Here is a 17,615-nt window from a genome sequence, read left to right on the forward strand (position 1 = left end):
TTTTAAACATTGTTAATTTTAACCTCAATTTTAGGAATATTAGTTAAGAAAAAGTGAGCATGTAGTGGCTTGGGAGGCTGAGGTAGGAAGATCTTCAGTTCAAAAGCCAGCCTCAGCAAAAGCAGGATGCTAAGCAAATCAATGAGACCCTATCTCTGAATAAAATATAAAATAGGGCTGGGGATGTGGCTCATTGGCCTAGTGTCCCTGAGTTTAATCCCTGTACCACACCCCGACCCCCCCCCCACCAAGAAAAAAAAAAAGTGAGCAAATAAAGGTTATGCTGTGATAATTTCAATAAAACACATGTGAGCATGTGGTTTATAATAAGATAAAACCATAAGGCTGTGTTTAGGAAATGGTAGAATCATAGGAGTGATTATTTATGACATGATAGAAAATAGGTTATCTTCTTTTAGAAGACTGAGAAGAAATCAGACAGTATTTTTAATTTATTAAGAAAAATTTTTTTGGTACTAGGAATTGAATGCAGCAGCACTTAATTAGTAAGATACATCCCTAACCACCCCCACCTACTTTTTTTGTTGTTGTATTTTTTATTTAGAGATAGGATCTCACTGAATTGTTTAGGGCTTTGCTAAGACGCTGAGGCTGGCTTTGTACTCATGATCCTCCTGCCTCAACCTCCTGAGCACTGGGATTATAGGTGTGTGCCGCCACACCTGGAATTGATTAAGATTTGCCATTTTTTTTCTTTCTATTGTAAACTTTCCAAGTTAGAAAAAAGGGAAAAAAATTAAGAGGGAAAAATTAAAGCTGCTTTATGCATGAGGTGATCTTATGCATTTTATCTTTCTTAAAATTTTTATTTCTTTGACTGGGGACTGAACCATGGGGTGCTTTACCACAGAGCTACATTCCCAGTCATTTTTTTATGTCTTATTTCAAGACCAGATCTTGCTGAGTTGCTGAGTATCTCACTGAGTTGCCTAGGCCAGCCTTGAACTTGGGATTCTCTTGCCTCAGACTCCGGAGTTCCTAGGATTACAGGTGTGCACACCATGCATGGCTTACTGCATCTTTTTTTTCAATGACTAAAAACAGTAGCTTCAATTCAGACATTAAAAAGGAATTTGTTTTCTGACTTCAAAAAACAAAAGGAGGTAAAAAGAATATGTATGTAAGCTTAAACTTCACAGTTAAGTTGGTGATATTAAGAGGCATATACCGGGCTGGGGGTGTGGCTCAAGCGGTAGCGCGCTCGCTTGACATGCGCAAGGCGCTGGGTTCGATCCTCAGCACCACATACAAATAAAATAAAGATGTTGTGTCCACCGAAAACTAAAAAATAAATAAGTATTTAAAAAAAAAAAAAAAAAAAAAGAGGCATATACCTAGATTTGCTATCTCAAATTTTTAATTGTGTATACTACTCATAACATAAAATTTAGCATTTTGAAATGTAAATAATTCAGTAGTGTTACGTATATTCACATGGTTGTACAGTGTGTGAAAAAGTTTTCCAGAACTTTTTCATGCCCATTAAGCAACCCTCCATTTCTTCACCCAGTCATTGGCAGTCTGGTTTAAAACTACTCTAAATAGCTCATATGAGTGAAGTCAGTGTTTATCTTTTTGCAACTGGCTTATTCACTTAGTGTAATGTACCCAAAGTTCATCCATATGGTAGCATAGTCAGAATTTCCTTATTTTCTAAACTGAATAATACTTTGTTGCAAGTACATACACTTTATTTATCCATTCATCCATTGATGAAATTTGGGATGCTTCTACCTTTTGCTTTCACCTATTGTGAATAATGCTGCTATGTGTATGCATAAATATCTTTTCAAGACCCTGCTTTTTTTTTTGGTGGTGGTATTGGGAATCAAACCTATGGCCTTGTAGTACTTGCTAGTAGTACTGCATCCTCAGCCCTTTTGATTTTTAATTTGAGACAGGGTCTCGCTAAGTTTCCCAGTGGGCCTCCAACTTGTAATTCTCCTGCCTCAGCCTCTCAAGTTGCTGGGATTACAGGCCTGTACCATCATGCCTGGCTTGCTTTCAAACTCTTTTGGATATGTATATCCAGAGGGGGAAATGCTGAGTCATTTGGAAATTCTGTTTAGTTTTTTGAGGTGCCTCCGTATTGTTTTCCATAACAGCTGGACCATTTTTCACTTCTAAAGTACAATTTTAGCTTCTCCCTATCCTTGCCAATATTTGTCACTTCTTTCTTTTTGTTTTTATATTAGCCATTTTAGTAGATGTGAGGTGGTATCTTATTGTGGTTTTGCTTTTTTATTTCTCTAGTGATAATGATTATGATGTTAACTGTCTTTTCATATGCTTGCTAACCAGCTGTTTTTTTAAATATCTTTGCATATAACCATAAATACCTTACATTTTACCCAGATCTTTTACCAATATCTATCTATCTATCTATCTATCTATCTATCTATCTATATCTCTCTCTCTCTCTCTCTCTCTCTCTCTCTCTCTCTCTCGGTAATTCTGGGGATTGAACTCAGGGGCACTCGACTAATTTAAATCAGCCCTATTTTTGTATTTCATTTAGAGACAGGGTCTCACTGAGTGCTTAGTGCCTCTCTTTTGCTGAGGCTGGCTTTGAACTTGCAATCCTCCTGTCTTAGCCTCCAGTGCACCAGTTTACCAATCTCTTTGTTAGTGGTTCTCCTACCACTTGACATAGTCAGTCTCTTAAAATTTACATATTCTCGTTCTTACCCTGTTTGCATATCTTGCAGTTGATTATTTTGACCATCTAGATCTTTAGAAACTCCTTAGGAATGGTTTTATTTATTTATTTGTTCAACTTATACTCAATACATTGTTTACATGAAACTATGTATGCAATTAGAAACTATTCCCTAGCTTGTACTAAGGAGTATGTGTTCATGAACATACACATTCTGAGTGGGTAACATTGAAAATTTAGTCATATTATGCTATTTACTAAATTTAAACATGTACTTACGTGTGTCAGAATTCAGAAAATTTAAAATAGTAAGCAAGGAATATCTCTTTTTTATATACTACAGCTTTTTCTCTTTCATGGTGGCAACCAAATGATGAGTTTTACATGATTATATAGTATGAGATAAGTATTTTGTGGCATTTTTTATTTTAACTGACTTTTTTTCCTTTTAGTTGATTATGGAAGATTCCCACAAGAGTAACACTTCAGAGACTACACCTCAACCTGGTTCAGCAGTTCAGGGAGCTCATATTTCTCATATTGCTCAACAGGTAAGGCAAGGACCAAAGTTAGGAATATGTTGTATGAAAGTTATTTCAGATATTTTATTACTAATCTTCAGAAAAAGAACTAGACAAGACTTTAAAATGTTGAAATATAAAGAGGGAAGGTGGATTTGACTTAAATCTCTTGTCAAAGACATTTTTTTTTTTTTTTCCCAGTAAGTAGTACTGGGCATTGGATCCAGTGGTGCTCTACCCCTGAGTCATAACCCCAGCTCTTCTTAAAACTTTTAGAGACAGGGTCTTGCTAAGTAAGTCACACAGGCTGGCCTCAAACTTGTAATCCTCCTGTCTCAGCTTCCTGAGTCTTGGGTTACAGTTGTGTGCCAACACATTCAGTTAAGACCAATTGGTTTTATTGTATTTTATATAAAGTATATTTAGAGTTGTTTTACTATGGACTTCTCAAAACCTAGAGCAGTAGATTTCATGTAGGAGAATTCTACCTACATGAAATGGAGGTAGAATTTCATGGAGAACAGTGATTTAGAATATTTTCTAATTTGTAACATCAGAAAGATGTGATTATTTGACTTTTGTGCTAACTTGAGACATAGACTAATGGTTTCAAGAGGTGAATCATCTTCATTTCAACAGATTTATCCTGGCTATATTGGAAATTTATTTATTTATTTGTTTTGTGGTACTGGGTCTTGAACTCAGGTGTACTCTACCATTGAGCCCTTTTTGTTTTTAATTTTGAGACAGGTTCTTGCTAAGTTGCCAAGGCTGGCTTTGAATTTGTCATCCTTCTGTCTCAACTTTCTGAGTCTCTGGGATTATAGGAGTGCCATTCTGTCTAGCTTAAATTTTTTTTCCTTTAAAAAATTTTTTTTAAAGTTGTTGATTGACCTTTATTTTATTTATATGCAGTGCTGAGAATTGAACCCAGCACCTCACACATGCCAGCAGCAAGTGTGCTACCACTGAGCTACAGCTGCAGGCCCCCCCGCCCCCCGCCCGCTTTTTTAAAAATTTTTTTGAGATGGTCTTACTGGGTGTTGAGGCTGGCCTCAAACACAAAATTCTCCTATCTGGTCCTTTGTGTCCTTGTGTTTGGTCTCCAGTACTGAAAAAGACAAAAAAAACCAAGCATACACAACAGGATCCTTCTTGTGCTTTGTGGAATTAAAGCAGAAAAACCAGTTAGGAGCTGTTATAGAAATGTACATGAGAAGTGATAGTGGCTTGAGCCAATGAGGTGGCAGTGTTGGTAGTGAGAGAAAGTTTGATTCTGGATGTCTGTTGATTGTAAAGCAAATAATATTTGCTCTTGCATTGGATGTCAAGTTTTAGAGAAAGATGTTAACATTAACTGCATAGTTGTTGGCTTGATTGAGAGTAGAAGAATGGAGATGCCATTTATTGAGATGGACAATGGAACATTTTTCTTTTTTTTTTTTTTCTTTCTTTTTTTTGCTTTTTAAGGGGATATTGACAATCAAGAATTTGGTTTTAAGGGCTGGGGATGTAGTTCAGTGGAACAGTGCCTGCCTGGCATGTGCTAAACCCTGGGTGCAATTCCCAGCACTACCAAAAATAAATAAATAAATAGATAAATTTGCTTTTAGATTTGTTAAGTTTCTCATTCTTTCTGTATTAGTTTTCTATGCTGCAGAACAAATTACCACAAACTTAGGGGCATAAAACAATACACATTTATTAGCTCACAGTTTCTGTAAGATCAGACATATCTTAGCTGGTTCTCTTCTTTGAGATCTCAACAAGCTGTGGTCAAGGTGTTGACTAGGGCTGGGTTCTTGCCTGGAGATTAGACTAGAGAAGTGTCCACTTCCAAGCTCAGTTAGGTTGTTGGCAGAATTCATTTCATTGTGGCTGTAGGATTGAAAGCTTCAGTTTTCTGTTGGCTGTTGACTGGATGCTATTTTTGTCTCCTAGAGGGTGCCTCTAATTCCCTGTCATGTGATTCTTTGCATAGGCAGGTCACAACATGGCTTCCTGCTTCTTTTAAGTCCAGTAAGAGAGTCTTGTGTAATATATACCATAATCAAGGAAATGATATCCCATTTCTTTGCCATAAAATGTAACATAATCATGGGAATAATATTGCATCAACTTTGCTATATTCTGTTGGTTAGAAGCAAATCACAAGTCCTCCCTCACTCAAGGGGGGAGGATGGAATGTAGCTCAATGGCAAAGTGTTTGCCTTGCATACACAAAGCCCTTGGTTTGATCTCTAGTTACTCCTTCTGTCCCCAGAAAAAAAGACACACTCAAAGAGAGAGTAGACATGAACACCAGGAGATTCGGATCACAAGGACCACCTTAAAATCTGTCTACCAGACAATCCAAGTAGATTTATCCTGTAGGAGTTGGATATACCTGAGTCTGGATTTTGGGGGAGAGGTCTACATTTAGGAATTATGGACATATAGATAATACTGAAAAAAATGGGGGCTCTAGCTGCTGCCTAGGATGTAGAAACCTGGATAGAGTGTTGCTTATATCTAAAACAAAAATTATGTAATCTGCAGACTCATAAATTTTCTTGAACCCACAGAGATAGGATATGTGCATGGCATTTGTGGCAGAGTACAAAACAAGGTCAGACTGTCTTACCAGGGAGAAAGAATAATTTAGCTAAATTTTTAATGAATTATAAAGTTCAGGAATAGGCTAGCATGAGAATCCAGAATCCTCCTGTCTTAGCCTCCAGTGCACCAGTTTACCAATCTCTTTGTTAGTGGTTCTCCTACCACTTGACATAGTCAGTCTCTTAAAATTTGGAGCTGCAGACATAAGAGAGTTCTTATCTTTTTATAGGCTTTTCTTGAAGGATCGCTAACATTTGCTCATAAGAAAGCTGGGGCAAGGAGTGGGGGTGGGGTGAGCAAAAGAAACCAGAGAAAACCTGTCTGTATGGGTCCAGGCCTGCTTGGACCATTTTTTTCCTATGGAAAAAGAGTTTAAAACCACTGGAGAAAGGGATCAAACCCTTTTTTCCATGGTGTCTGGAAGAAATAGAAAAGAAAAAGAAAACCGACAACCCTGAGGAAAGGCAGGAAACTGTCCTGGTTTCACATCATTAGTGTTTCTGCCACTAGGAGAAAGCCCATCTACTAAAACCTAAGAATATAGGTCCTACCTGAAACTGAGACAGGGACAGGATAATAGAGAACCTTCCCTCTTCTGCTTTCAAGTGTAGCAACAGCAGTCTATCCCTGGGGGAGGAACAGGAGTATGGAGAAAGCCTCTTGGGGGGAACTGCAGAGAGACAGCCTGAAGCTGAGGATGGAGCAAGAGCAGTGAGAAAAATCCTCTGGCAAACCAGCCCCCCCACCACCCCAAGCAGGCCCCACTAGAGATTTAAGCTGGTTAGTACACTTTAGCTAACCATAATAAACTCAGCCCAGTTTGATTTCTGAATAGATTGGCTCAATCCTCCCCCACTTAACACACACTTATGATACAGAAGAAGAATCATATCCATTTCTAAGCATAAATACTATTTGCCTCAGTCTGAACTATCTTACACATGATGTCCATTATTCAGGCAGAAATTATGAATTGAAACATCAAAAAAGCAAGAAAAAAATGACTTTCCAGAAATCAAAATAATTAACAGAACCAGATTCAAGATGATCTAGCTGTTGGAAGTATCAGATAATGAATTTAAAATAATATGTTATTCTAGTGTTCATCATGCCTGAATGGATGGGGAACACCAGCAGAGGGATGGAAACTATATGAAAAATCAAATAGAAATAAAAATGGTAACATAGATGAAATGGTGTTTGAATTTATTAGTAGAGTTTCCTCAAACACAACTGAGGAAATAATCTGTGAATTTGAGCCAGTAGAAATTGTCAAAATGGAAAACAGAACATAACATTCAAGAACTGGGGGACTACATCTGTTCAATGTAAGTGTAATCAGTCATGGAACTAGATGAGATTACTGAAAGGTGGATATCATTGTAACGGTTGATTTGAATTGCCAACTTGATTGGATTAAGAGATGCCAATGATTAAGAGGTTTCTGGGTGTGTCATCGAGGGTGTGTGCAGGAATGATTGGCATGTGGTATAGCCTACAGGAGACCCTCCCTAAGCATGGGCGGCACCATCCAATAGGATGATGGCTTAGGTGGAATAAAAGTTGTAAGAACAAGGAAGCAGCAGCTTTAACGGTTCTTGATTGCTGCTGTGATCATCTGAGGATATTGGACTGTCACTTCTTCACTCTTCTAAAGTGGACTCTGCCAGTGATTCTTTAGGGAGTTTCCAGAAGCCTTTGGTTTTGGACTAGGGTAGCACCATTGATGCCTCTTGTTCTGGAGCTTCAGCCTCTTGGACTACGCAGCTCCTGGTTCTTCCAGCTCTCCAGCCTGTAGACGGCCATTGTGGACTATCCAGCTTCTGGTCGCATAGCCAACCTACTAAATCCTCTTTTTGTAATTATACTTCCTATTGATTCTGTTCCTCTAGAGAACCCTAATACAATCAACAAAGAATGAAGTTAGTGGTTCTGGGCCTCTTTTGTTTCAACTATCATTCTGTAAATAGTTGTTCTTTTTGCCATCTACTTAGTGCCTTGTCTTTTGCATTTTGTGCTGTTTAAAATGGCTCCAAACATAGTACTTTAGTGCTCTCTTGTGTTCCCAAGTGCAAGAAGGCTGTAATGGAGAAAACAGCATGTTGTTTTTGATAAATTTCATTTAGGCATGAATTATAGTGCTATTGACTGTGAGCTCAATGTTAATGGCTTAACAACATGTTTTAAATAAGGTATGTTTAAGTAGAAATACACATAAAACAAGGTTATATATTGATCAGTTGTTGAGAATGTTGTGCCCAGGGACCTGCAGAAAGTTTCCCCTAAGGAGCAGTGGTTCTTTTTTTTTTTTCAGTTGTAGTTGGACACAACACCTTTATTTCATTTTATTTTTTTTGTGGTGCTGAGGATCGAACCCATGGTCTTGCATGTGCAAGGCACAACTCCAGCCCCAGTGGTTCATTTTTTGATAATTCATTGTATGTGGCAATTTTATACCTAACACAGATAACAGTAATCAGGTATATTTCACAACATGGCTCCTTGAAAGCCTTGACAAGAATTATTTCAGTAAAAATCTAATTTGATCCAAGAGAGCGTGGAAAGACAGGAGAAAATGAGTATGCAAACTCATTTGACAACTCCTGAATGAATAAACAACTTCTTTGAGGAGTATTTTCAAAAGTGATCTAGGAAATAAGTTTTCTGAGGGGGTTGTAGATTGTGAAAGTTTTATTTTATTTTTGTGTGTGGGTGGTATTGTGGATTGAATCCAGGGGCACTCTACCACTGAGCTAAACGCCTAGTTATTTTTATCTTGTATCTTGAGACAGAGTCTTGCTAAATTGGGGAGGGTCTTGCTTCAGACTTTGATCCCTCTGCCTCAGCAGCTTGAGTTGCTGGAATTATAGGTATATATGCGAGATACCTGACTCTTTTGATTATTTTTAAAGATGGGATAAATTAACAGCTTTTTATGTACCAAAGGGAATGATGCATAGAGGGAGAAAATTTGATAATACAGGAAAAAAAAGAACAATTCTGGTATGGTGTCCTTATGAAAGGAGATGAAAATTAATCTACAGGTGGAGAAATTAACTTGATATGAGCACAAGTATATTATGTATAATTAGAAAGTAAATACATGTTAGGTGGGTAGACTGGGGATGAGATACTCTGAAAGTTTTCTTATAAATTTGGGGGATTTGTGTGTGAAATGCTTTCAGAATATAGGAAGAATAGTTTATAAAATAGTCTACTAAGAAGAGATTTCAGGAGCTGAGGATGTGGCTCAAGCGGTAGAGCGCTCGCCTGGCATGCGTGCGGCCCGGGTTCGATCCTCAGCACCACATACAAACAAAGATGTTGTGTCCGCCGAAAACTAAAATAAATAAATTATTAAAAATTCTCTCTCTCTCTAAAAAAAAAGAACGAAAGAAATTTCAGTAGAGTAGGGATGTATGGTAGGATTGCTGGAGACCATTAATGATCTACTGGAGAAGTTTAGTTCTGTGTTTTCCTCTGGTCATATTCAAGTGTACTTGAACTATATATATGTAGTGGAACAAGAAAAAAGAACATTGAGAGTGCATGAGTGCATGCAGTATAGTGATTATCATGCTGGACATGACATTTAAGTTGTTTAAAGAAGGAAATCGGGCCTCAGTGGGATCAAGAGCCAAGAAAAGAGAGTAGGATCAATAGATGGTAGTTTCTTTTGTTGTATACAAATTGTTGAGTCCATGTACCAGAGGTAGAAAGTTTTGGAAGGAGGTAGTGCTTAGAATGAGGGATATTTGAATTTGACATTGTGGAGGGGTGCATATATTTGTAATGAAAGGGTTTAAGTCAGTGTTTCTCAACTGGGGGTGGAGGGGTAGTACTGCTTCCCTACTGAGATGTCTGGAAATTGTGTGTGTGTGTGGGGGGTAGGGTTGCTCCTGTTACTTAATGGGCAGAGCCAGATGCTAAATGTCTTGCATTGAACAGGATATTCCTGCACATGAAAGAATTGTCCTTTCCAAAATGTCTGATGAGAAACTCTTTAGGATATGACAAGAGGAATATGTGCCTGAGGAGAGTGAAAGACAGGGCTTTGAAATAGAGGTTGTCAAAAACAGAAGCCTGGTCAGTTACAGTGGTATGTACTTGTAGTCCCAGCTACTTGGGAGGCTGAGGTGGGAGAATCACTTGAGTTCAGGAATTTGAGGCCAGCCTGGGCAACATAGTAAGACCTCATTTGAAATGAAATGAAACAAAATATAACTGAAAATAAATGAAATATAAGCCAGGAGCCTGTAATCCTAGCAGTTTGGGAGGCTAAGGAAGGAGGACCACAAATTTAAAGCCAGCCTCAGCAACTTAAGTGAGGCCCTAAAAGCAACTTAGCAAGACCTTGTCTCAAAATTAAAAAAAAAAAAAAAAAAATTAAGGGTTGGATGTGGCTCAGTGGTTACATGTCTCTGTGTCTGTGTTTAGTCATTGGTACCTAAAAGAAAAGAAAGAAAGATAATGGATGAAATGCCTGGGCATGGAAATATTAGATGTTGCATATTAAAATCACCAGATTATATGAAGAGTAGATGGGAGAGAACAGATTGAGCCAGATTCTGAAGTCTTAAATAAAGGGACATGACTGTCCCAAGAATGAGCAGTCTGTGTTACAAACTTCAAAATTGGGAGTTATGGGGAAGGACATGGAAGTATGAAGGGAAACACTCACCTATGTGTAGGCTCATGAGGAGTGCAGTGAAGAACTGTAGTAGAGGTGGTGGTCCTTAGACAGTAGCCAACTTTCAGTTATGGCAAGAAGAATTTCACTGAATTATAAAGTATATGTAGATTGAGAGACCGAGTTGTTTATTAGAAAGAACAGTGGATATAGTCAGAATACCTGGTTTGAGTCCTGGCTTTGTCACTTACTTTATTGACTCTGGTACATTGTATAATTTACTTCTTAAAGAAGACCAGATATTCATCATCTGGAAATTAAAAGTGTTAGAATTGGTGATCTCTAAGGTCTTTTCCAGCTCATAACTGTCAGTGATACTCATATTATGGAGAAATTTGTATACTTTAACCAGGTGCATAGGAAATAAAGGATAACAATGATTACAGCTAAATTTACCTGCCAGGTGAATTTCCTAAGCATTTATACATTTTAAGGCCTTACCTTGTATCAACCTGTTCTTTTATAATCTTCTGTCTTAGAGGTCACACAAGTAGTAAGTAGAGACATGATTTGCCTCCCAGCCCTTTCTTTGATGTCTTTCACAGTTTGGGTTTCCAGAAAGCAGACTAGAAAAGGGAGATTAGCACGCAAAGGGTTTATTAGGGGTACATCTGGGGAATTACCACCTGTAGATGGGAAGGAAGAGAAGGAATAGGATTGGGCAGAGGGAGAAGTTGAATTGTGATTCAGTCTCAACAGAGGCCTCAAATGACCCCATAGGAAGCTCTGAAGCCAAGTAGCTCTTCCGGATTGAGGTGTGGGGCCAACAGGTCGTTTATATTTCCTGTCAGCACCAGTCATTGGATTCTGACTGCACCAGGAAGGATAGTATACAACCTTGACTCTCCTTGAGGCAGATCTGAAGAGGGCCAGTAATTAACACTTTCTGCCAACAACTCTTCTAGGCAAGTGTTCTACCACTGAGCTAGATAGACAAGTAGCCCTCAGTATTGTATAGTTTTTTGGAGCAGTTGTAAATAATATTGTGTTGATTTTAAATTTTACTTGTTCATTTTTTGAGTATAGAAAAGCATTTGATTTTGTAAATTGATCTTGATCTTGTACCCTGCAACGTTACTGAACTCACTTGTTCTAGGAAGGATGAGTTGTGGGTTTTTGTTGTTGTTATTGTGTTTAAGATGTGGGGATTTTCTTTGTAGATAACCATGTAATCTGCAAATAGGGATGTTTTTGTTTATTCTTTTCCAATCTTTTCTTGCCTTTATTGCACTGACTGGAACTTAACCACATTGAGTAGTGAGAATGGACATCTTGCTTTATTCCTGAACCTAGAGGGAAAAACATTCTTTCACCATTATGTGTGATGTCAGCTAGGTTTTTACTTTCTGAGTTTAAGGAAATTCCCAACTATTCCTAGTTTTCTGAGTTTTTGTTATGTTTTTTAAATGGAATGATGTTAGAGCTGGGCATGTGATACATACCTGTAGTCCCAGCTGCTGTGGTGAGAGGATTACTTGAGCTCATAGTTGGAGACCAGCATGGGCAACATACCAAGACCCTGTCTTGAAAAGAAATTTTGTACTTCTCAAATATCTTCTGTACAGCAGTTGGTACGATCTTACGAATTTTTTTTCTTCTTTGGCCTGTTGATGTGTTGTGTTACATAGATATTCAAATGTTGAACCAGCCTTGCATACCTGGAATAAACTGCACTTGGACATGGCATTTTTTTATATGTTACTGGATTTAATTTGCTAATATTTTGTTGATAATTTTTATATTGAAATTTATAAGAGCTCTTGGTCTGTGGTTTTCTTTTTCTTTTTGGTAATTTATTTGTCCTCATAATATTAGTTGGAAAATATTCCCTTGTCATTTCTGGAAGAGATTGTATAAAATGTGTACTAATTCTACTCTAATGGGAGAAGAGACCCCGCTATGTATGTTTTTAGAGTTTTCTCTTTGTTTTCAGCTGTTTTGCAGCTTTATTTTAAGGTATTGTATTCAAAGATATTAGATTTCTCATTTGAGAGGGCACTGACTTGGAACAAGATGAATTGTCAACAGTGAGATGGGCCTACCAAAACTTAAAAGTAGAAAACATTTTTCCCTGGCCATATGGGCTTAAGGAAGCTAGGAAAGTTAGCATATCATCTGTGTCCCCCCTTTATTGTTACTTGGCGCAAAATGAAAAATTGGTCAAATATTCTAAGTGAGGAAATATAAATCTTTACATCTTTCAAGTTGGAAAAATCAAAAAGACACCCAGAAGAAATTGTAGAAATTCGCTTAGTGTCTTTAATTGGGAAATAATTAGTTAATTCACTGAACAGTTGTTTGTTTAGCATTCAGGCATGCCTGTTGACCAATACCAAGTGAGAGGCTGTAAAAATGTCCTGATTGGCAACTGGAGGCATAAGAGATCATGGAAAGAACACTGGGCTCTGGAGCCAGACAGGACCAGCAACTTAGTGTTTACTGTTGTTGGTCTTATTCAAAAACTTATGGAAATTTTCAAACCTATTGCGAATCAGAGATAATTAGGTTGAATCATCATGGTTTTCATCACCCAGTTTCAGTAATTAGTATTTTATGTTGTCTCGTGCCCCCACCTCTGCTGACTGAATGATGTTAAAGTAAATCCTAGATTTATCATTTTGGCTTTCAGTATGTCCATATGTATCTCTAAAATATAAAGATTCCTTTAAAGAACATAACCATAACTTTATTATTACACTTAAAACAAAAAGATAATATGAAATATCCATACAGTTCTTAAATTTTCCTGTTATTTATAGGACACATAGGCACACACATTTTTTAACACCTTGTTGAAACAGGAACCAAATAAGAAACATAGATGTAGGCTTTTTTCCCCTATCTTCCCATTTTGCTTTTATTATTCTTTTAATTGTTGTTATAATAACTGTGAAAAATATAGTATTAGTTCTTTTTACAAAGGAAGAAACTTAGGCCTTGAAAGGGTAAGTGATTTGATAAGCATCACAAAGGCTAGTGAGTGCCCTTTAGCTGAGAAATAGTCCTGCCTTATCAGGCTCCAAATCCTGTATGCTTTTCTGGAACTTGGATTCAAACACTGGCTGAAGAGGCTTCTTTCTTATGACACTCTACGAATTCCCTGCCCTACCTCCTTACCCAAGCATTTACCATCTTAGGTTACCCAATTAGCTAGCTAGGGAGAACATTTTAAGTTCAGGTATCCCACGGAGTATGAGAAAAATCAGGGCTTTAGTCCAATTTAGAAGCCCTTAAAAAATCCTTTCCTTTCTAATTTTTCATTTATCTCTTCAAAGGAGTTCTGGGGTCATCCACAATATGCCAGTAGGTTCCACAGCTCTCGAGATGAAAAATTTCACTTTTCACTGTGGTAGCCATTAGCCATAATTTGGTATCTTAGTTTTAATTTAAATTAGTTAAGCTCACATACATTTAAAAATCACACCANCAAAAATCTAGGTTTTTTTTTTTTTTCTTTTTTTTGTGGTGGTGCTGGGGATTGAACTCAGGGCCTTGTGAATGCTAGGCAGGCACTCGACCAACTGAGCTATATCCCCAGCCCCACCAGCCTTTTTTTACATTTTATTTACAGATAGGGCCTTACTAAGTTGCTGAGGCTGGTTTTGAACTCACAATCCTCCTACCTCAGCCTCCAGAACCATTGGGATTACAGGCATGTGCCACCATGGCTGGCTACTCATTTTATTGAATTAGTTAATTTATTTTTAAATTTTATTTTATTTTGAGATGGGTCTCACTAAGTTGCTTATGGCCTTGCTAAATTGTTAAAGTTGGCCTTGAACTTGTGATCCTCCTGCTTGAGCCTTCCAAGTCACTGGGATTACAGGAGTGCACTACATTGCCTGGCTCAGGACCAGCTTTTTTTCTTCCCTTGAGAAGTCTCTTAGAATTTAAATTATCAGGTTTCAGAGTGAGTGTCAGAAGGGTGTGGACTTTGAGACCCTGAGTAATGAGCATTTTGTGAGGTTGGAAGAATAGTGTTAATAAGGGTGAGGGACAGCTACTAGCAAAATCTGGTCCCTATTTTTTTTCCTTTCCATTTGCCAGACCACAGTGTACTAAATCACATGGATTGCCAGAAACTCTTTAGAAATGATGGCTCTTAATCTTTTAGAACTGAAAATTAATCTCATTATAAGCTTTCTTCATTAATTGAATGGCTTCACTTGGGGTCTGAAAGGTAAGGGGATCTTTTATTATTTTTGAGTATAATGATAACTGTACCAGCTGGACTTAAGATTTGTGAATTGTTTATTCTTATTCTTTGGGTCTATTGCCAAAAAGAAAAAAGGCATATTTCAGGAAGGTGACTTTCAGAGCCTAGAATTTTAGTTTGTGATTTAAGCCAAGACGAATGTATGAACTAGAGTTGTCCAAGGAAGATAAGATCTCTGTTAACCAAAAATATCTGAGAAATCTTCTTGAAAGAGGTAGAGGTGCTGGGCACAGTGGCGCATGCCTGTAATCTCAGTGGCTTGGGAGGCTGAGGCAGGAGGACCACAAGTTCAAAGCCAGCCACAGCAACTTTAATGAGGCCCTGAGCAACTTAACAAGACCCTGTCTGTAAATAAAATACAAAAAAAGGGCTGGGGAGCTGGCTCAGTGGTTAAATTTTCCTGAGTTCAATCCTGGGTACAAAAAAAGAAAAAGAGGTAGAACTGTTTACTGGCAACCTTGGGCAAAGTGTTCCCAACAGACCAGGATCAGCCATCTGTCCCAATATACCAATCAAAGACACTAGCAACAATGAAGGACAGAAAAGGAACGGTTTTTTTTTTTTTTTTTTTTTTTTTGTGAATTTTTTATACCTTTATTTTATTTATTTATTTTTATGTGGTGCTGAGGATAGAACTCAGCACCTTGCTCATGCTAGGCGAGCACTGTACTGCTGAGCTACAACCCCAGCCTCAAGAAAAGGAACTTTTAATGGGTGTGGCCATACAAAGAATACCTCATGGGGGTATAGTGACCAAAGATCTGTCATCAAGGGATTGACAGAAACTTGGAGATTTTATAAAAAATGGAATTAAAGGCTAGGGTTGGTATCTTGTGTAGCTGGAGCGTTTGTATAGGTGACAGAGGAAATCATATTGGTCAAGCCATGGTTTGGTTGAACCTTTTCTCAGACTGGTTCTGTGAAGCTCTGGGAAGGTCATCACTCTGAGAGGGGTAATTTGGTTCCCATAGTGAGATGATTGCTCCTGTATGGGGCCAGCCTTGGTTCCTTTACTGGGATATTTAGTGGGGCAAGCTTATCGTGGGGTGATCTGTTCTGCAAGGCTTGCTGTTGCCTGGGGATAGTTTTGGTTCCTTGTTCTAAAGAAACTTGTTTAGCAGGCCTATACTTCCTAGAATACAATGTAACTGCAGAAGAAAGTGGCTTAGAGGAAGAAAAAGAAAAGGCTTAGAAAGGTAAATGGAGTCAGAAAGGAACAAAGTAGAGTTGACTTTGTCAGTAACTGAATTCTCTTTCAAGGTGACTTGAAGAGACTGCCCAAAGTTGGAATTTCAGTCACTTAGACTCTTGATTTCTTAGTTGGTTTTCAACCACATCTCCTCAGAATAATGTGTTCTAAAGATCCCTCCATGTTTTTGCAATCAGTTCCTCTGTCTGAAATACCTTTCTAGTCCTCCTGCCCCTCTTTCCTTACATACATACCCTCTGGGAATTTTGTCCTTTAAGACCCAGCTGAAGTTAATATTCTTTCTTTGCTTCCACAATTCAGTACTTTCTACTTTTCCTGTATTACAACTCTTATTCTACTTGTTAAAATTAGTTTGTACACAAACCTCCTAGTTTAGTCTCTGGTGTACAGGCTGTGCCTGATGCTTGGTAATACATGTGATTAAATGTGTTTTCCAGTATTAAGATCTCAGCTGTCTTATGTGCATAGGTACAATATATTTTTTGTTAATTGAATTTTTATTTGTTCTTAGATGTCATTAAGAGGATCTGCGCCAGTGACAATTGTACCTCTTCCTGGAAAGCAAGTACAGGTTCAGGGGGTCATCCAGGCAGCTCATTCTTCTGTAATTCACCCACCACATGTGCAAACGGTACAGAAATTTGAAGACAGTGGTCAAACACGGGGACCTTTATACCCTAAGTCTTCAGACATTCAAGTTGCTGAAGTTACAATATGACAAACCAATACAACAGAGTTTTCTTAGAAATTAGATAGACTGCATACCAAATGAGGCAAATAGAAATGTTTTAGAATTTCTAATTCCATGTATATATTTCCCAATATAATTAGAAAACAATTTTGGGGGGAAATTTTATTACTTAAGAATTTAAGGAAATGAAACTTTCTTAAAACCCTTTTATCCAAGTGGTATCCTCATGAAAGAACTTGTGAAGCAAAGGTAATGATTTGAGAGCCTTAGCAAAGTAAAAAAAAGTATCTTAGGCTTGAGGCTTTTTAGAGGTTAAATAAGAGAGTTCTCTCTCAAGTAGAGGAATTTGTATCTAACTTCATTACTAATATGGCAACTTTAGGAATGAAAGGGCCACCCTGGTCTCCCCACCCCCCTTTTTTTTCTATTTTCTCTCCATTTTGTCTTCTGGCTCCTATGAATCTGAAAATACCAATGGTCTTCTGTCAGTTTTAGAAGCAGCTATATGGGAAGAAAAGCTATGTTTCATCTTTTCCTCCTGAATATATAGTGACTGGCAGTGTTGTCACTCTGGAGCGCATCTTGATTGAGTGCACCTGTATAAAAGGTGGTGGCTATGTTGAATTTGGAGTTTTTATGTGAAGGTTTTAATTATATTTTCTGGTGTTTTCATCAAAGAGAAATACCTACTGGATCTTAGTTACAAGGAATACCTCAGTTTAGAAATTGTTTTCTTACTTGAGGTTAGTGAGAGGTCTTGAGTAAACTGTCAGACAAATAGTGAAAATAGCTAAAGATTTAGATTAGAAATGGAATGTCTGTGATGCTTTAAGACAAGACAGTGATAGATTTTTTTTTCATTTTAGATTGTTTCTATTATTATTATTTCTTAATTTATCTGGTTGTAGCCAGTTCTTTGATTTCTGTCAGAAGATAGAGACAATGTAAGATATAAATAAGTAGTTATATGTAGAACTTTTGAAGATGATAAAATATAGAACAAACTTCT

General features: G+C 37.6%; 1 protein-coding gene and 1 long non-coding RNA gene across 3 annotated transcripts in view; one reads left to right on the forward strand and one right to left on the reverse strand.

The window, feature by feature from the left end:
* The first annotated feature begins 377 nt into the window (after positions 1-377).
* Atf1 (activating transcription factor 1) overlaps positions 378-17,615 on the forward strand; it is a 42,496-nt gene continuing 25,258 nt past the window's right edge. Inside the window, exons 1-3 of one of the 2 annotated variants that reach the window (XM_015493350.2) lie at positions 378-1,011; positions 3,133-3,231; positions 16,427-16,546. In XM_015493350.2, the coding sequence (XP_015348836.1) occupies positions 3,139-3,231; positions 16,427-16,546 (213 nt within the window). In that variant the 5' untranslated portion in view covers positions 378-1,011; positions 3,133-3,138. The remainder of the gene's footprint in view (positions 1,012-3,132; positions 3,232-16,426; positions 16,547-17,615) is intronic. The other variant, XM_015493351.2, reaches the window with a different exon arrangement.
* Positions 7,503-12,513, reverse strand: LOC125616669. The gene is made up of 3 exons (XR_007347409.1): positions 11,932-12,513; positions 10,931-11,055; positions 7,503-7,879 (listed from the first exon to the last, which is right to left on the reverse strand). It is a non-coding gene; the product is annotated as an uncharacterized LOC125616669 (long non-coding RNA).

Source organism: Marmota marmota, unplaced genomic scaffold (genome assembly GCF_001458135.2).
Source record: "Marmota marmota marmota unplaced genomic scaffold, marMar, whole genome shotgun sequence".
In the NCBI taxonomy this organism is placed as follows: Eukaryota; Metazoa; Chordata; class Mammalia; order Rodentia; family Sciuridae; genus Marmota; species Marmota marmota.